Source organism: Dipodomys ordii, unplaced genomic scaffold (assembly GCF_000151885.1).
Source record: "Dipodomys ordii isolate 6190 unplaced genomic scaffold, Dord_2.0 Scaffold2, whole genome shotgun sequence".
Classification (NCBI taxonomy): Eukaryota; Metazoa; Chordata; class Mammalia; order Rodentia; family Heteromyidae; genus Dipodomys; species Dipodomys ordii.
Window position 1 is genome coordinate 11,724,703 of NW_012267218.1, and position 20,431 is coordinate 11,745,133.

Sequence of the window (20,431 nt, forward strand, 5' to 3'; positions counted from 1 at the left end):
AAAAAAAAAAAAAAGTTTTCTGATGAATTTTTTTTATAAAGCCCAGTGTCACTTCTCGTGGGCCTGACACTTGTTTTTCTGAAATTTCTAAAGAATTCCACTTATCTAGGGATCACCAAGCATATTTTCTTCAACAGGATGCTGAACTTCAGGTAGCTAGATTCACTTGAACAGCAGATCGGAGAAGTTGCCATGCATTTATCCAATAGCTGCTCATCTGACACTCATTAGGTTCCAGTGCTATTGTAGATGCTAGGTATACAGCAGTAAATAAGGCAGGCATGCAGGAGCCTTCCTAGCACAGCTCACCATCTTGGTAGGAGAGGGAGTGGGAGGGAATCTGAGTGCCTTAGTGTGTACTTCTGATTGGGTAAGTCCAGTCATTTCTGTCTCAGTGTTTGTCAGCATTGTCTTCGTGTATTTTTAAACATTTTTTAAAATTTGACTTTATGCAGCTGCATAATGGCCTTTATCATACTATAAAGCACTTCAGGTATAAAAAGGAAGGAAGAGGTAGAGATGGAGAGGAAGAGGGAGGGGGGAAAGGAAGGAGGGAGAAAGAAATGGAAAGGAATTCTGAAAGTCAAGTAATAGTGTTCTGGCTTTCCACACAGTCAGTTTTGGTGAGTTGGTCAACGTAGAGCCAAAGATGGTGCTCACTTTTTTTTTTTTAACAAGTCCACTGCAATGAGGATTAAACCAAAGTAGCTCCTCTCAAGTTTGGTGACAACCACCATTTTAAAATGAGTGAAATGAGATTCAGCAATATCAAAGTCTCGGTTAATTAGTGTCAGATCCAGAAGTTGAACCCTAAGGTCTCGTGCCTAGTCTAGTGCTTTTCCCCATCCTCTCTGTACCCTACTTCCATTTCCAAAAGGAACACCACATGATGTGGGGGGAGGGGGCCAGGGGAGGGAAGAACCAAATAGCTGCACCTTGATTCTGAAAACTTGGTTACCCATTTCTCCCACTGAAACATAATGTTGTTATTGATGTGCATGCAAGAGGATAGGGTTTGAAAACATCTTTGGGATGTATGGCTGTTTCTCAGTCTTGCACTTCAGAAAAGAGGCAATGTGATAAGACAGTGGCATTAAAGACGAAAAGTGCAATGATCCCTGGGAATGGGTGACATGTTGTTGACACATGAGCAAAGGAGAATTTGATCTTAGACACTGTGGTGATGGTGGTCACAATTCTACCTATGGTGGCATGTCATGTGACGTTCCCAGTGTATGGATGATTTGGGTTCCCTTAGTGGGATGCTAAGTTTGGTACTGTAAAAAAAAAAATCCCTGACCCCAAAATAAATAAGTATATTATTTTATTCTCCTACACCCCTCTGCCTCACTCCAGTACAAATGAGGTATGTTTTTATCCACAAAAACTCACTGTAGAATTTTAAATAACATATACTAATATGAATAGGTGCTAAGATGTGTTGTCAAGCAAAAAGATTTTAAAGTTGCAGAAAGCTGTTTTGCATACACAAGAGTCACCCTACCTTCTGTTCCCAAGCCCAGAGTTCAAGCCCCATGACCGACCCAAAAAAAAAAAAAAAGAATCACCCTACCTTACCAGCGGGAGAGAGAGAGACCAAGGTCTCCAGTCCATACCTGAAACCAAAGATCCTATATATCTGAATTTTATAAATTTTACTAACATGTAGTATTTCATGTACCTGTCTATGATAACATTTAATTTTTAAATTGGGCACAGCAAGAGATGAATAGCAAAAACACACGATAAAATAGATTAATTATAACAGTATGTTAAATTATGAATTATGTCTGGAATTGTCTGCTTCTATTTTTTAGACTGTGGGTAACTGAAACCCCAGAAGGCAAAAGACAGCGCTAAAGAAAGAGCCGAGTACCATAAACCTAAACTGAGAGTAGCTGTGTGTCAGTGTTTGGATGAATATGTGCAAATGTTTATATTTAAACATAATTTCTGGACATATGTACATGGAAAGGGAGTCTGTGAAGAGGCTTGTGTTTCTCAATTATGTATATCTTAATGCTACAGGCATTACTTTCTGATTGTTCAGAAGGGGAGAGGGGAAACTTAAACCGTTGAATATTAGCGTAAGGATTGTAGCAACTCTTCTCTTTGGAGGTTTATGGGAGACTGTGGGCTCTGAAAACTGAAGTACATGCTGGGTATCAGTGTGTGGCAAGGGTAAAAGCATAGCAGACATTCTAGCAGAGTCCAGGACCTTCCTGGAGATGTGTGCGACAAAGGCTTTTCTCTTGGGCTACTCCTGTTCAACCTAGAAGCCAACATAAGTCCTTGTGATATTGATCAGTACCATTCCAGTTAGTCTGCGCTTACATAGCTTATTGGATACAGGAGGAGGTCTGGTTGATTATTTCCATGTTCCTTTTCCTGTGAATGTGGGCAGTGGATCTAGATCACATTCTATTTGACATACTAGCAAATAAAACAAAATGCCATTTAGCAAAACAAATAAATCTTTGCAATATTTTTTATTAGGACACAAAGGTCCTTAAACTATAAAAGAAAACTGGTATCTTGGGCTGCATGCACATTAAATACATTTCCTGGAGAGGTACTATTTGTCAGTGGGATACCTGGAAACTTGGGAGTGATGGAAGTGTGCTCTTGTTATTTTGTTCATCTTGATTTTGAGTCATGTAACAGGATTGTAAGATTTGTCAGACTTCAGCAAACTCTACCCTTAAAATGTGCGTCTTTATTACATGTAAGTTCTTCGGCAGCATTTATTTTTGTAGGATGCCATACCTCAGGGAAGGGCTAGTATCGTCACTTGCAGTTCTTTGGTTTACCCAGTGAGTTGCCAGAGGAGTGAATCCTATGAGCTGCCCTCCATTCCGTTCTCTGTTGAGAGCTACTATAGGACCTGGTCTTCTCAGAGCAGAGGTAAGGCTGGAAGAACCTATTACATACTCCAGTGAATGCCCTACCTGTTACACTACCCAGAATGCCTAGAGGCACTGGGCATTCCAGGATGGCGTCTGCATTTGTATCTGTCGAGGCAGCAGACGTGGCACATCCAGGTGTAAGGAAGCATGAATAGCTCATTAAACTTGTTCTGCATCGGCTTGGGGGCGGGGGGAGGGGATGGGCCTTGTGAGGGGGTCAGCTGAGACTAAAGTGCTCCCCAAGAAATTTGTATGCATGTTAGTAGAGTTTTTGTTTTTATGTCTGAGGGTCTCCTGTTTGCTTTGATTTTACTGGCACATGGACATCTTCCTGACTTCTGTTTTTGTTTGTTTTAAAGAACACAGAACTTTTTTTTTTTTTTTTGCCAGTATACACCTGTCGTATTTGTATTCTCAAAGATGGGAATGGACCTTTGCATGGTGTGAAGAAGAGCAAAGGTCATTCCACACAGAGGGGGGAGGAGAAGCTTCAGCGCTTGTCCCTCATGGCAATAATAATGATAATAATAATAATAATAATGCCCTGTAAGGAGGCCAAGCTCTAGGGGTGAGAACCTAGAGGAACTTCAGGACCAGTGACGTGAGCTTTAGGCTTTTCAGTTATTCATTTATCATATTGTGTGTGTATGTGAGAGAGAGAGACACACACACACACACACACACACACACACACACAACTTTTAGACATTTCACCCTAGGAGTCGCCAAATAAGTGAATCTGCCCATTTCTCGTATGCAATGCACGTATTAAAATAAGCTTGTACTCCATCAGGAAGTGTAAGTAACAGGCTTCTCCAGCAGACAGAATACGGAGGGAAGCGGGGGGGGGGGGGGGCCTGCCGGGTTCCTTTTTTTTTTTTTTTTTTTTTTTTGGAGGCATTGTCTTCTGAAACCAGCATCATCCATATCATTAATGGCTCACATGGCTTTATATTATATTATCACATTACTCCCTTGGAATTAAACTACACAGATAAAGTATGAAAAATGCAGTTTTTTAAAAAACAGTAAAAGGGGTGAGGGGGGGAGTCATTTTCTCTCATAATACCCAAAATAAAGTGCCATGGAGCCATTAGTAGTAAACTGAATTTTTTGGTATGTAATTTGTACAAAAACTGACAAGCATGAATCCCCCCCCCTACACACACACACACACACTCACACACACACTCCCCATCATTAGTCGCTGGGCTTAGCGGACAGGGAGACTGTAAGCTGCAAGGGCAGGCATTTTGATGTCGATTTCACTTGCACACTTCATTTATTTGGACAGGGCACAGGCGGCAGCTTCTGTCACGGGGCATCACGACACTATTAGTGAATTTCGCCCCAGGGCAGCTGGGCCGCTGGGCTGGGACAGATGTTCTTTTCAGCCTATTCAGTGACCATTCTTGGGGGTTGTTTACTGTTGCCATGGTGACCTTCATTTCCATAGCAGCAGCGCTGCTGTTTCTCAGAGGAAAATGAATTTAGTTATAAAAGGATAATATTTTTTTTCTGTCTCTATATAACCTGCCATCTGTCAACTGGTAGATCGGTAAGGGTTTAGAAACTCATTAAGAATTATAGCAATAAAGTGATGAGTGGGGGGGGGATTTTTTTTTTCTTTTTTGACTTAAGATTAAAAATCAGTACTAGATGTAGAAGCAACTGCTGTGCCCTCCTTCTCAGAACTTTAATTTTTTTCCTTTGTATTTTTAGTGGGGTTTTTTTCCTATGCCTTTACCACCTCTACCCTCACTGTAAACACACATCACCTTGTAAAATGCGGTTCACATTTTGGTGACCAGAGGAGCTAACTAAAGTCTTGTTTCCGGATGCAGGTATATCTAATGCTTTTTCCTCTTGATGCTGTCAGCCTTCCCCCAGTTTGTTAAAGATTGCTGCGGCCCATGACTGCCAGCCCTCTCTCCTACTCCTCCATTCCAAGGTCAAAGCTGAGGAGCTCCAGAGATGGGCAGCTTACCAGAAACATACAACACAAATTACAACATTAACATCATGACTGTGCTCAACTGATTAAAACCTGCTTCTTAAATCTCACTCTAAGCCTGCACTGGTGACTCACCCCTGTAATCTTATACTCAGGAGGCTGATATCTAAGGGTAGAGGTTCAAAGCCAGCCTGGACAGAAAAGCCTATGAGTTTCTTATCTCCAATTTTTTTTCACTTTAGAATACCTTTTCCTTCTCTCAAATCTAAATTGTTTCTTGTTTTGTTTTGTTTTTAATCATCTTTGGGATAGCTCATCTAGAGCCTGGATTTCCTTCTTGTTTTTTTCTATCAACATTCATTAACTTAATTTGCAGGGGGAATCACACACACACACACACACACGCACGCACGCACGCACACACACACACACACACACACACACACCAGCCCTGTTGTAAATAATGTTATTTATTGGTTGATTTTTCCAGATCCTGACATTGATGCTGCCAGTGCCATGATGCTTTTGAATACTCCCCCTGAGATACAAGCAGGTTGTGAGTAGATATTTCTCTAGCCTACAGCACCATAGTTTGTGAACTTAACCTTCTCACTTACATCCCAGGCCACAGGAAGAACTAATGCCAAATTAAACCTCCCCATGTAAGCATCACTCGAAAAAAAAATTATATAAGTGCATGATTGCATGCATATGCATGGAAACATGGAGCCATGCATATGTATGAATGAGTGCATCAGTGTGCTGCTGAGTAGATGGCTAGTAAGAGGTCAGGGTTTATGACTAGAGGAAGAGAATCAGACTTCATAAGGATTCCCAGTGGAAACAAGCTTCCTTTCTTCTGTAGGAATCCTTGCTATGAGTTTGTAAGGGAGGTTCCATGGGGCCTGCTGAACCATGTTGGAGCTAAACAGTAGGCATTTTTAGAACGTTCTTTGCTTTCTGGGCTCCCATTTTGGAAAGTCTGGCTTACCCTAGGCTAGCCTTAAAATGGAGCCCTGATAGCTCCTTGTACCATCTCTCTGTAGCCTTCTAGGCTGATCAGAGATAAAGGCAGGGCTGGTTTAGCTAAGCAGGGTTTCTGTCTTCATCTTCTATTGGCCATTGAGCCAACATCAAGTATGACACAACTCTTTCCTCCTTTGGACTTTACTTTTGTCCACCACCTCATGGTTCTTCACATCCGGGCAGCTTTTAGGAAGGTCTCCTTCCCAAGGGATAAAAAAAAAGCAACCTTCAGCCAAGGCATCTGCCCTTTGGACCTCTCAACTGGTGGCTGATGCCTTGTTCCTATCCCACAGTAAGCCAGAATCCCATTGAGTAGATGAACAGCTGATATACCGGGGTCTGCTCAGTGTCTCATTGGGACACTGTTCCATCACAGCTTCTTACGGATGAAACACTTCGGCAGACAACACCGTGACCCTGCTAGGGGACTTTCCCACCTGTCTCATTTCTATGGACGCTGGCTGCCTGAAGGCCTTATGGCCTTCTTGGCAGCAAGAATCCTCCCACACCCACTCGTGGAGATAATAATATTTCCCACAGAAAAACAAATACCTGTCCTCAGACCACAACAGGTGTCCCCGTGAATGAGTCCAGAAATCAGAGCGGCCTCCATAGCCCTGCACTTGTCCCAGCCTGTCCTGACAGCATTAGGAAACTTGACTCCATTTTTCACTTCTTTGTTCCTCTTTTCAAAGAGCCAAGTAATACAGCCAAGCATTCTCAGGGAGCTGCCTGGCTGCTCTTACATGCCTCTAACTGTACAATTCTCATTCTCCCTATGCTAACCTCAGATTCACAGCATTTAGAGTATTAGGCTGCCCAGCAAACACCAGTGCTAAGCAGATGTGTAACAGACATCCTTTGATAATTGGCAGGTAAGCTGGAATGTGGCTCTGAAATACTCATCTTAGGTTTCAGGGGGAAAACATACATTCCAAACCTACCTCCAAGCTGGACACCGGTCTATAATCCCCAGCTGTTCAGAAAGCTGAGATCTTGAAGATCACTGTTGAAAGCCAGAAGTACCGCTACTGCTCAGGTGGTAGAGTACCAGCCTTGAGTACCCAGGCCTAAGTTGCAGCACCCGTATTAGCAGGTATGCACAGAACCTCAGCACATCCGAGAGACCCTTTCTCACTGGATTCTTTGTTGTTGGTGGTGGTTATCAGGTTTGAACTCAGGGCCCGGGCACTGTCTCTGAGCTCTTTTTTCAAGGCTAGCACTCTACCACTCTGAGCCATAGTACCACTTCCGGTTTTTGAGTGATTAATTGGAGATCAGAGTCTCACGGAGACTTTTCTGCCCAGACTGGCTTCAAACCACGATCCTGAGATCTCAGCCTCCTGAGTAGCTAGGATTACAGGCATGAGCCGCCCAACACCCAGCCTCTCATTGGACTCTTGACTACAGTTGAACTCTTACAAGTAGTTAAACCTTTCCCTTCTCCATCCAATGGTAAATCAGTCTCTTTCTAAGACATCCATAGTTCTAATTTACATTGAAAGTAGATGATCCCTAAGGGCCCCAGGAAGAAAGAACCAGGATGGCTGCTAATGTCAGTTGAGGACGGGTGCAGCCAAGGTGAAAGCTGGAGATGATAGGAACAAGAATTCATATTCATCTGCCCGTCTGACCTCCAGCCTGGTACAATCCTTTGGAGGTCAAGTGTAAGCATGGGCAATGAGCAGATTGGGAAAGGAAGTGAAGATATCTCAAATGTGTTTTCTTTGCATTTATAAAGCCAGGCGTCTGATCTTTAACCTTCTAATAGGCCCAGCCAGAGGAGGAACCATGTCCAACAGTCAGCCGCTGCTTTTAGTTCCATCCTCCTAACTTCTTGCTTCCCTGCCTACCACACCCCCACCTTTGGTTTCCATTTCCATTCCCCAGTGCTTCTGGTCTTGAGAGCAGAGGCAGTTACCCTGACAGCAGGGTCTGGAGCACCAAAAATGGGAGGTGTGGTTCAAAAATATGATCTGCCAACCGTCAGGCTAAGAGTAGCTGGGGCAGGTTGCAGGGCGGTCGTTGTGGTGTAGGGTGGCAGTGTGGACAGATAGGCCCGTGTTTGAGGCACATGCCCCAGTGTGTTTGGATGCAGACCTTGTCCAGAGTGACTTGTGAGAGCTAAGAGTGTTTCCTCTCTGCATTCTCCGGAGACATATGCTGTGGCTGGGCTCTGTTTATTGAGCCTCCTCGTGGGGTGCTATTTATAGCCCTGTGTTTTCACCTCTGGGCCCTTTGATGGCCCTGTCTGAGCAGAAGCTACCAACATCATCCCCTCTTCACTGTTCACTCCGAACAGTTCCAGGCTGGCCCCGGTTTCTCCTTTGTCATTGCCCTTTAAAGCTACTCCACTTTAGGTCACCAGATGGCAGCCCCTCAGAGCTTTCTCCTCCTTCTCGTGCTCAGCATCTGCAGTGCTAGCTCAAGGCTGGCAAGACTGGCCACCATCCAGGATCTGAGGCTGAGTCGATTGTACAAAAGAAACCGCTCAAGACACTAGAGAAACGTAAGCTTCTTTCTGTCTAAGGGGTGTGAACTGCCCTGGAAAACCCCTCCCCAGCCCACCCCCTGCCCTACCCTTTCTTACTTGGGCTGGATCCCAATGGACCCCTCCAACCTCTCATTTCAGTCTGATGTTTCACTTCCAACAAGCCAGCGGATGAGGCTGATCAAAACCTCGGTTCCAGCAGTTTGTCTGCCCCCCGGCTCCCGGGGTGCAGGTAACATTCGCTTTCTCAGACTTTGCCAGTGTGTAGCACGAGTTGTATTCTGTAAGGAGATCCAATGCCTCACGTGCTCAGGATGCTACTTTAGGGTAATCATCCCGGACATGGCTAGCTTGCTGTTTTTCTAACTTTGAAAGTCAAAACCTTTGAAAGTCAAAACCTCTCCCACCCTCCCTGCAGCAAGAGAGGCTGTGGGGAGATTCATGGCAGCTTCCGGAAGCCCCTCCCACACCTGCACCGCACCTCCTCCTCCTCGACAAGCCTTGTGAGTCATCTTTAACCCCTGTGGAGGAATTATGATTAAGTCAGGAGAGCCAGATCACTATTACTCATCTTCAAAGGGCTTATATAATCCCTGGTGGGAATGTTCCAGAGATGAACTCTAGATAATAAACAAAGCAGCTGACTGGACTGTGGAAAGGGGGAGGAGGGAAGGGGAAGTTGTGCCTGGAACCCAGGTATAGGTCAGTCATGGCAAGCACAACTGAAGAAAAGTACTCAGGGCCTGCAGTGCCAACCCTCTCCCTAGCCTGCTTCCAAGCAGGCAGGTGGTAAAGAGCGCCTTTGGGGAAGGAAAGGATTATAGGATCACCTGCAGCTCGGCGTATGGCCTGTGGGAGGTGGCCAGGGCTGCCCTCCAGAGATGGCCCTTGGAGCTCCCCACAGGTTAATCTTAGAAGTTGGGGGGAGAGGGAGCGGGAATCAAAGATGTTGCATACACACCAAGAAAACTGAGGAAGGGCTGAAGGATGACGTAGTGTGCTGTGAAGTTTGGTGTCTTACCTGTTTGTTTGTTCAGTTACAATTCCCAAGATTGCATGGTCACCTCAGATCACAGCTTCTGCAGTGATTTAGCTGTTTCAGTACTATGTGAATGTTGTGTTCTCGCCACTGTCAGAAAGTTTAGTGGTTCTCTAGCTGCAGAGCGCATGGTCGGCCAGCAAGTATTGAGTTCTTCGGTGCTGATGTTCATGACACTTTATCCCAGCATCCACAGACCCTAGATCTGTGTCTTCTTGCCTCTAAAAGATGCGTTAACCAAGTCTACAAGAAAGGGTGGTATGGGGACTGGTGGCTCATGCCTATAATCCTATTTATTCAGGAGGATAAGATCAAAACCAGCCCAGGAAAGTTATCTCCAGTTAACTACCAAAGAGCCAGAAATAAGCTGTGGCTCACCCCATTATTGACACAAAATGATGGATGGACGGACGGGCGAGGAGGGAAGGAAGGAAGATAAGAAGGCCCTAGAAGCCTGAGCCTCTTCCACCAAGAACAACAGTCAGCTAGAAGTTGATTTCAGACATTGGCTTTCCTAGGTCTTTGACCTAGCTGGAACCCAGGCTAACATCCCAGTATGTTGGGTGAGTTGAATTGCTCTTTACCTGGGAAAGTTACACTTTGAGGGAAGTAGATTGAGAGAGAGGGAAGGTTGTAGATGTGCTAATTAAACAAACAACAGAAGAATGTATTCATATTGCTACTGGATCCCATAGTCAAAAAGTAGCAAGCGGTGGCTTGTAGTATGACCTTCTTGGACAGAACCATTGTAGACTGGCTGTGCTGTTTTCCAGAAAGGAGAAGAGATGGGGGAACAGTGAAGTGTCATAGCTGGCTTCTGGCAGCCAGTGAGCAGACGCAAACACATCTGCCATCTCAACATGGAGTCCACTGCCAATGAGAGGGACTGAGAGATGCCAGGATTGGCAGAGAAGGTGCTCAGTGAAGCTCATTTGAGAACAGGCTCCAGGATCCAGAGAATGAGGCAGCTTACATGCCAGAAGTCTTGTGGGTTCGGGAAATAGCTCGGAAAGCGGGTAATGCTGTAGTGTCTGCGAGTTCCCCTTTGAAGTGAGTAGAATTCATGAATCAGGGAGATGTTTTAATGGGGGAACTCAAAAGTTAGGTCTAACAAAACGCATAATTCATAATAATATCTCCTTAGAGATCATTAGCTTGGGGTGATGTAGGATGATGATGGTGATGCTAGTGATGAGGAGGGAGAGGGGGAACAATCATGGTCAAGCCACTGAGCTAAGCAATTTCTGTTGCCTGCCATATTTAACCCTCAGAACAGTCCTGTGAGGGATGTTTCTCTGCCTGCTTCCATTGGTAAAGAAACAGGCAGGGGAAGGCTAAGGTAACTATCCCAGAGTTCCCATGCTGTCTGGGACACCTCAGACCATCTCCAGGAAGGGCTGTGTGACACAGGAGCACCCCCAGCCTCTGGTCTCCCCAGTAGATGCTTGGTGCGGGTTGGTCTCCTTTGTGTTTCCTTTCCCGTTGAGTTGCCCCTTTGACCACATTCATGGGGCTCTGTCTTCGAGCTGCTTTTCTTCTCATAGGCAAATGACTTATGGCCGTGCCAAGTTCGGCTCATGTGTTCCGTGTCTTCTACTTATTCTATTCCTGTTGTAGGGCTGGCTCCCTCGTCTATGTCTAGTTTTAGATGTTGGGATGTCCGCTTTTCAGGGATGTTGTCTCTGACATGATTTCACAGGGGAGCAGAAGTATCATAAACATGGCCGTTACTCTTCCCAGCTTCTCTGTCACCAGGAAGATGGCTGAGTTCTTCCATCTTGGTCTGGCTTCTGTCTCAGGCTGTTTCAGAGGGGTTTTCATTCCCCCTAAAATCAAGAGGGCACAGTGTTAGTGATAAGCATCAGGTATCTGCTAACTAGAAATGCCTCTGTTAACTCAGTTCAATCATCAGTTTTGTTCCCACCATATTTGAGGGGTTGAGATCCTTGCTCCAGGAATCCAACTGGTAGTTAACTGACACGGGGGAGGGGGGGTTTGGAGGAGGGACGATGCAGGACTAGGTTGGTCCGGCACAGGTCAAAAAAAGACAGAACCGGCAGACAGGCGCACGCGCACACACACACACACACACACACACACAAAACCAGATCACTTCTGAGTATTTGTATGTACTGCTTTCTGCCTTTGAATTCCAACAGAGACAACACTTCCTACAGGAGTATTAGCTTGAATACCTATTATACCTATTAGCTTGAGTTAGGTATCTCCATCTGATGCCTGTAGTCTCCCTGTCTACCACTGCTTATTTGTACTTACCCTATGTCCTCACCACCTACACTGGAAGATATTTAGTAGAAGTTCTCAATAAAATTAATGGGGATAAGGATCTTTTTTGCTGACGAAGATTGGATCTGTGACTTTGATTTTTTAACCAGTTGTTGATCTGCACAGCATGCTGTATCAGATTCTTTGCTGTTCTTCCTGAGATCCCAGCTCACAGTGAGCTGACCATGTCTAGGAGAGTATCATACAACACAATGGTTGATGCCTTCTGCCACAGTTCCCCGAACACAGAAACCAAATACCCATCTCCGAAGACTGAAAACAGTCATCTGCAAACATGAATTCTCTTCTGCATTTTCCTCCTGTATTTTTCCTAGAAGTTTTACACCTCTAGTTTTGCCACACAGTAAACTGTAACTCCTTACCTGCCACACTAGTCTTTTAAAATATTGGCTCAATCTGGCATTCTCTTTACTGTACAGTTGGGAAATTCTAGAATGTTGCATAGTGAGTAGACTTAAACAAGAGTTTCAGTTATCAACCATCCGTGCTTTTGTAAGATCTAGTTAGAAGGGCCTCACACAAACCTGGTTTTTAAAAAAAACCAAAACAGCCAAATTGTTTTAGCAAGAGGTACAGAAGGCTCAAGGAATTGACACTCTTAAAACCGTCCTATATATATATATATATATATATATATATATATAGGATAGATATATAACCCAATTAAAGCTTTGGAATATTTATGAATGCACATTCTTTTTAGAGCTCTAAAAATTAGATGAATAAAACATATATTTAGGTAATTTGTTTTGGAAAAATGTACATGAATAATACTGGCTTTAAAAACTCAGTCTGCGGACTGGTTTTAGGTATTTTTGTGTGTTTGTGCTAGTCCTGGACACACTGTTTCTTTTACTCAAGGCTAACACACTGCCACTTGAGCCATCGATCCACTTCCAGCTTTTTTTGAAGGTTATTGGAAATAAGAATCTCCTGAAGCCAGGGGCCAGTGGCTCAGACTGTAATCCTGACTACTCAGGAAGCTGAGATCTGAGGATTGCAGTTTGAAGCCAGCCAGGGCAGCAAAATCTACGACACTTTTATTTCCAATAAACTACTCAGAAAAATCCAGAATTAGTGCTGTGACTCAAGTGGTAGAACACTAGCATTAAAAAGCTCAGAGACAAGAAGTGGCACTGTGGCTCAAATGGTAGAGCGCTAGCCTTGAGCTGAAGAGCTGAGGGACAGAGTTTAGGCCCCATGACCAACCCCCCCCACACACACACCTCCAAAAAAAAAAAAAGTCCCATGGACTTGCTGCCCTGACTGGCTTCATATCTCAGCTCTCAGCTTCCTGGGTAGTTAAGATTACATGCATTAACCACTAGTGCCCAGCTGGGTGTTATTTTTGAGTGTGTATGTGCATGCATGCACCAGTATTGGGGCTTGAGCTCAAGGCCTGGTGCTTTCTTAACTTTTTCAATCACTCTACCACTTGAAACACACTCTACTTCCCTGCTGTTTGATGCTTAGTTGGAATGAAGAGTCTCCCATTTTGTCTACTCGGGCTGCCTTTGAATCACAATCCTCATACTCAAGCCGCCTGAATAGCTAGAATTGATCACAGGCATCAGCCATTCGAGCCCAGCTTGAATGTATACTTTTTTAGCAGACTTTGTGTGAAATAGTACCCTTTGTTTAGCTTCCTTCTTTGTGAGATTATTCCAGGGCTGGGGATCAGATGGAATCTTGGAAGAGCACAGCTCAGAGAAAGAAACACATTCCAAGACTTGCTCAAAGTCACACAAGATCTAGGATCTGTGCTCTGACTTCATAGTACTGGCCTGGCCTCCCGACCCATGGAGGGTGTTGGCGGATGCTACAGGAGGACACCATTGACTTGAGCCAGATAAAATTGCCATTTGGGCAGTCTAAAAAAGAATAGCAAGAATTTCCAATGGCAAGGATTTCCTGCAGCTTCCTTTCTGTGAAGCCTCAGACAAAATGGGATTGGTGGGTTGGTGGAAAGCCACAGAGTTTGCACAAAAAAAAAAAAAGGACAGGATCTGACAGGTGTTGGTGACAAGTTGGTAGGAGCTAAATTTGCCTCAGGAACGAGTGTGTTCCAAAGAAGATGGGCATGGTGGAGGGGACTCCGTGGGGCAGAAGGAATTTGTGGCTCTCCAAAGCCTTCCCTGTGTGACCGTGGGCCTGGCTGGCAAACCTCCTCCCACTGACCCTAACGAGAGGCCCAGCAGTGCCTTGTTGCCACTTTTGGCTGAGTTTTTTCCCTTGCTAGATGAAGGACAAGTGCGCTAGTATTGTCCAATGCTGTCCAGTACAGGAGAAGCATGATATTGGGTTGTTGGGTTCTTTGTAGTCCACTGGCTTGCTGTGTTTCAGACTTACGCAGGATCTGACCAGAACTAAGAAGGGTAAGGAAATAATGGTTGAAGTTAGTGATTGGAAGCTATTGGTCTGGTCTGACTTTGCTGACCAGTCATCTCTCTTTCTGTCTGGTTCTTTTGTTCTTTCTCCTCATGTGTGGGTGCAGGTGTATACACACATGCACGCTCTCTCTCTCCCTCTCTCTCCCTCCCTCCCTCCCTCTCTCTCCCTCTCTCTCTCTCTCTTCCCTCCTCCTTCTCCCTCTCCCTTCTTCCCCACTCCTCCTCCCTCCCTCCTCCTTTTCATCTCTCCCTTACCCAAACTTTTTGACTTAGAATGGAAATCTTTCCCGTTGGCCTCACATGTGGCATCTTTCTCTCTCCCTGTGCTTTTCAGTTCCTCCGGGAGTGATACAGAACGGAGCGCGGGTTCTGAGCCGAGGACTGTTTCCTGGCGTCCGGCCATTGCCAATCACGCCTATTGGAATAACGGCAGCCATGAGGTAAGAGAGGAGCTCGCCTTGACTTATGGGGCCCTTTAAGAGGATGGAGAGGACCAGTTTATTAGCCAGTGAAGAAAAAACTTGGGTGCACAACCAAGTCAGGACAACCCCCAACATCCCCAATCCCCATCAGCCAACAACTCACCCTGGTTCTTTGCTGATGAGGCGACGGGAACAAGTGAAGTGAGGTTGTTTTATCATTATCATCATCATCATCATCGTCGTCGTCATCGTTATGAGGCCTGGTGTGGTGGGTATAGGAAAGGGCGTGTGGGTTGTTAATTAGATTCTCACCAAGCGCTGTCATTCCCTGACTGTGACTGTGTGCTGGGGTCTGACCCGTGCAGATTCTGGAGAAGTACCACATGGCTCCCCATCTGTGAATCGTCTCTGTCTCTGAGGAGGGGTTGCCACGAGAGGCAGGTGCACACAAGCAACCTGCTCCACCAGGTGCTGTAGAGACGCGGTGACATCATACCACTGCTGTGGAGAGTCAGATCGGCCGCATGACCTGCCTGGAGGGATTTCTCTTCTTCCTCTTTCCCCTCCATCTCTCTGCCTTGAGGGATTCCTCTTCTTCCTCTTTCCCCTCCATCTCTTCCCCCTCCCCTCCCCCTCCCTTCTTCTCTCCCTTTTTCCCTTCCCCCTCCTCCTCCCCCTCCTCTCCACTGCAAGCCCCAGATTCAGCTCCACTGCTAACTTAGATCCAACCTATGCCATAAGGCTGCCTCCTCTCCTTCTTCCTATCCATCTACTGCCTGCCTCTGTGGCTATGCCAAAGTATTCTCTGTGATTTCCAATCTTCCCTTCTCCTTGAGCCAAATCATTTGATGAACATCTCTAATATTTCCCATCGTGGTTTTGATGGATAGACTTCTCTCCCAGTACATTTCTGGAAGTGGCTGGCCCACGTTTCCCTTGTGGTCCTTTGGTGCTGTGTGTATTTGTTTCCTGTCTGTCCTCAGTGCTGTGGTTGGGGTGGGACTTGGTCTCCCTTGGCTGATGGGTGCCTGCCCGACACAGGCTGGTGTCCCGCGCTGCACCTCTGTGTGTGTCACCCCATGTCACTCCAGCCTTTCTTCTTCACTCAGGGGTCGCGTTCGCACCTGAAGGCCATTTTGCTTTTTCATTGTGTTCACAGCCGAAAGGAAACTCTCCCAGACTGTCTGTCTGCTAAGCGCAAGGGAGATGTAGGGTCAGACTCTCTTGAGTGACTCAAAAAAGAAAAAGAAAAAACCTTTCAAGAGGGAACCTGCTTTATCTTGTGTCTGGGACCAGCTAATGAGGGAAGTTGGTAGGAATTAGAGTGGTGAGACATCATGAAATGACATATCATCTCAACTAACCTGATAGGGAGAAGCATCAGGAAATAGATAGGAAGGGTCTTTTTTTTTTTAGATTTTTATAATCTTGCCTGGTCACCTTCAGATCAACCATTCGTGAGCTTGTGCATGGTCAAACTCTACCATGGAGCCAAACCACTGCCCCCGCCTCCCGCTGTGAGAGGCGGATTCCGCTTCCCTTCCTTCTCACATGCTCCCTGCCTCACCTCCCGGTCACCTTGTTGGTTGGGAAGATTTTGAGGCTGTAGATGGTTTTTGTTTGTTGGGTTTTGTGGGGTTTTTTGTTTTTTTCTTTTCTTGCTGGGAGCCACAATGTGTTTTCATTAGCAGTTTCTAAATATAGACGTGCAGGATAGTGTGCCCATTCTTGGCGTGCCTTCAAGCACAGTCCTTCCAGAAGGACACAGATGAGGAGCCAGGTGGACACCAGGTTGGCCCTCAGTGGGAACTCCCTCCTCTCTTCATCGCTGCCCTCCCGGTATATATTACGGCAAGTGTTACAGCTCAGCCTGTGCTACAGACAATATTCAAGTACTGATAGGTGCTCTGGTGAGATTCCAGGAATGTGCTCATATACACATTAACTCCTTCCAAAGTAAAAGATCCCTTCACAATGTCCACTCAGGCCTCATCAGGTGACACAGACCATGCCAGGATCTAAACTGAGAGACATTCAGGTAAAGAACTGTTAAATCAGCGGGGCAGGCACCAGTGGCTCATGCCTGTAATCCTAGCTGGAGATCTGAGGATTACAAGTCACAGTCAAACTGGAGAGAAAAGTCCATGAGCCAAAAAAAAAAAAGAAACAAGAGCCAGTGCTGGTGGCTCATGCCTATAATCTTAGCTTCTGGAGGCTGAGATCTGAGGATCACAGTTTGAGGCTTGCCTGGGCCAGAAAGTCTGTGAGACTCTCATCTGCAATTAATCACCTAAAAACTGGAAGTGGATTTTTGGCTTAAAGTGATAGAGCACTAGCCTTGAGCAGGAAAAAAAAAGCTCAAGGGCTGCGCCCAGGCCTTGAGATTCAAGCCCTGCAACCAACCAAAAAAAAAAAAAAATCAGTTTTAAAACCAGAAGTGAAAGTGTAGCTCAAGTATTAGAGCACTAGCCTTGAGTAAAAAAGCCAATAATTAAGTAAAGTACACAAGGCCTTAAGTTCAAGCCCCAGTACCAGTACCTACAAAACAAAAATCCTTATTAAGGAGCTCTCAAGATATCATGGCGAGAAAGGACCGAAGAGGCAACCACCTGCAGGCCTGGGGAGGAGGCTGTGAGGAAAGGAAGTAGAATGGTCGGCCCTCGAGCTGAAATTCCAGCTTCCCCCGAGGGAGTGGGATCTGGGCTGCTGGCCTGGAGGGAGGAGGGGCCCATGGGAAACACAGGACTGACACACTGCTGGTCTAGGGCTCAGCACCGAGGCTATGGACTGGGGACACGTGGCTTGTGGGATCCACACTGTCTTTGTAGGAGAGATACTAGGTGCCAAGATACTCTGAGAAAAATGAAAGTAATGTCGATGCAGGTGGATTGTGTTGTTCTAAATCCCAGTATGAAGGGTTGGAAATGGAAAGTGGGCTTTACTCTGTCCTATTTATTGTCAATTTAATAGTTTCATTTGCGTGTCCATTGCACCTAAATTCAGCAGACAGTGATAGGAAAACAGTCCAGGGCCGAAAAGGACAACATACGCAGTAGGGCACACCTGAAGTCGAAGACTCCAACAGGTCGTGTTTACAGGAGTTTTTCCCCCTTCCCCAGCTTACTGGGCTCAGGCCCAGGGCAAGTGGGAGACTCATTAGCACCCACTAAAGACCAATTTCCTCCTCTCCTTTGTGTGACAGGTTTTTCTGTGTGAGTCTAAGCACTTCTCCTTAAGTGAAAATATTTGTCTTTCAAGGATTATTTCCCCCCACCTCTGCTGAGTGGCAAAGGCCGTGTTTGTTTGTCTTAACTCTGAAACAGTTATTGACTTAGATGAAGTGCTACTTTTATTAGCTGATCATTACACAGCTTGTATTTGCTGGGTTCCTTTGCATATAATTATGATGTGAAATCTCTTTGTAAGAGTATCTGTCAATAGTGTAATTGACTTTCTCGTGTTGACTCTTTACTCAATAACCTCAGAGATTGGCCCATCCTTCCACATTGGAAACCTGCTTATTTTCAAATTTGCCTGGGTATAGAATACTCAAGATACTTTATCCTCAAAATAACTGCTCTCTGCCTTCCAGTCCCATGTCTGCATCCTCTTTTTTCCCTAGTAAAATCCCCTGCAAGGATGCCACCGAAAGGAACAATTACAGCCCAGAAAGAGTGTTTCTGGCCTTCTGAGGAGAGAGGAGGCCAGATTCATTTATTTATTCATTCATTCATCCATTCATTCATTACTCTTCTCTCCCTCACTCCCTTCCTTCCTTCCTTCCTTCCTTCCTTCCTTCCTTCCTTCCTTCCTTCCTTCCTTCCTTCCTTCTTCCTTTTCTCCCCTCTCTTCTCTCTCTCCCCTTTGTCCCTTTTTTATCCTCTTTCTCTCCTTTGTTTACATGTCTTCATTTCCTTCTTTCTCTTTTTCTCCCTTGCCCTTCCTTCCATTCCTTCCTTCCGTTCCTTTCTCCCCTTTCTACACTTGAACTCAGGGCCTGGCTGCAGTCTTGAAGGATGTTTACAACAAAAGTGCAGCACCAGTGGCTCACAGCTGTAATCCCAGCTACTCAGGAAGCTGAGATCTGAGGATCATGATTGAAAGCCAGCCTGGGCAGGAAAGTTCATAAAATTCTTACCTCCAATTAACCAACAAGAAAGCCAGAAGTGGAGCTGTGGCTCAAGTGGTAGAGTGCTAGCCTTTGAGCATAAAAAGCCTCTTCACAGAGCAAACACCTGTTGTTGTTTGTCTTCTGAAACTGTCATTTTTGAAGGCAATGATAAAACCTGGTGTTGAATGATACTCTGTGGTAGGAAAGCAGGAGAAAATACCAAGTAGCTAGGTTTATTGGAAAAGGAACAAAAACAAATATGATACGCATCAGATAGAGGCCGCGGTTTCTCCTGGGTCCCAGGTCCCAGCAGAAGTTTTTGCTTTTGGCTGTTCTGATCCAGGCATTGAAATACTGATCTGCAAACCATAAGAATCTTATCTGAATTCAGGTTGTTCTTCATCTTTCATATTCATGACCTTAGCGTAAATATCTTTGGAAGTGGTTCTTCATCCTGCTGTATCTAAACATCCTCTGAGACCTTGGTGATTCAGTATTGTGTTAAATACAAAAGGCTCCATGGAGGAGCGTGTGCATTTTAGGGTCATTTGGATTCAGGTGACTCATGGGAGGAAATTGGGGTCCCACTAGAGATGACCACTGAGGATGGTTGTTGGGCCTGGATGCTTTCAGGATGGGCTGACCCCAGACCCCAGGGCTTCACCTTTCCTCCTGCGCATCTGTCAGATTCACCTTTCTAGAGGCAGAGGGAATCTTGAACTTCATATTTATTTTACAGCCAAGGCTTAGGTAAAATTAAACTTACTCCCTGCTGGAGAATGTAGAACTAGAAACTCACAAGTGAAATTGACCCATATGACATCTGTCTCCTGGGAAATTCACACCTAGTAAAAAGAGTAAGTTTGCGCGCAACTCAGTGATTTGTCATGTGCTTTTCTTGATTTAGCTTCAACAGTTGGTGTATTATTTGCCTCTATGTGTTTGGAAGGCTGCTTTTTTCTTAGTACACATTTTATATGACATTTGATCCATACCCAGGAATATATGAAACATTTACAAGTCACTAGGCAAATGATTATAAAGCATTTATGGGTCCACTGGCTTACTCAAAAGGAAAAGGTGACCTATTCCTCTGTCATTAAGATAATAGTACTAATTGTTCCCATTGTTTCTGAAAGTGTTTTGGTATCCATAAACGTTGTTTAGTTTTGGTTGGTGGTGAGTTTTTCAATAACTCGGGTGATATAGTGTATTTTCTTTTATATACTCAGGATTAAGCTTATCAGTCATGTTTCTACAATTGGACCATTTACACTGGTATATATGTCATTATGTGACGATATCACAATTGTTTAAAAATACTCCTGAAAAATACTCCTATATATTCAGTCTTTCAACCATGGAGCTATGTATCATTTATTTGAGTTTTTGCTGTCTATATTTTCCCTTTAAGAGCTTACACATTTTCAGTTCATTGATTTTATGTAGTCTAGGTTCTTTTATTTTTTTCATGCTGGTGTAATTTGTATCCACGTACAACATATTCTCTGTTCATCTATCACTCATGGAAATGAAATGCAACTGATTTCTCTTTTTTTTTTTCTGGTAAGCTCACTAAGTAAACTGCCGTAGTCATTTTAATCATGTATCTATACTCAGCGATATTTTCTGTAAATAGTGGCAATTAACAATTTTCTGTAAATGTTTTCTTTCTAATTCTTACCATCTTTTTTTCTTTTTCCTGTCCTATTGCACAATCCAGGGCCTCTAGATAGAAGTAATGATAATAGATATCCTTTTTTTTTTATTTTGTTTTGCATTATC

At 44.8% G+C, this 20,431-nt stretch overlaps 1 protein-coding gene across 7 annotated transcripts in view; it reads left to right on the forward strand.

Annotated features, from left to right (window-relative positions):
• Positions 1 to 20,431, forward strand: part of Foxn3 (forkhead box N3) — a 254,153-nt gene that overhangs the window by 225,358 nt on the left and 8,364 nt on the right. For 5 of the 7 annotated variants that reach the window (XM_013015886.1, XM_013015895.1, XM_013015876.1 and 2 more), the window contains 2 exons: positions 5,351 to 5,416; positions 14,448 to 14,553. In XM_013015886.1, coding sequence (XP_012871340.1) covers positions 5,351 to 5,416; positions 14,448 to 14,553 — 172 coding nt within the window. The remainder of the gene's footprint in view (positions 1 to 5,350; positions 5,417 to 14,447; positions 14,554 to 20,431) is intronic. The other 2 variants (XM_013015919.1, XM_013015928.1) reach the window with 2 other exon arrangements.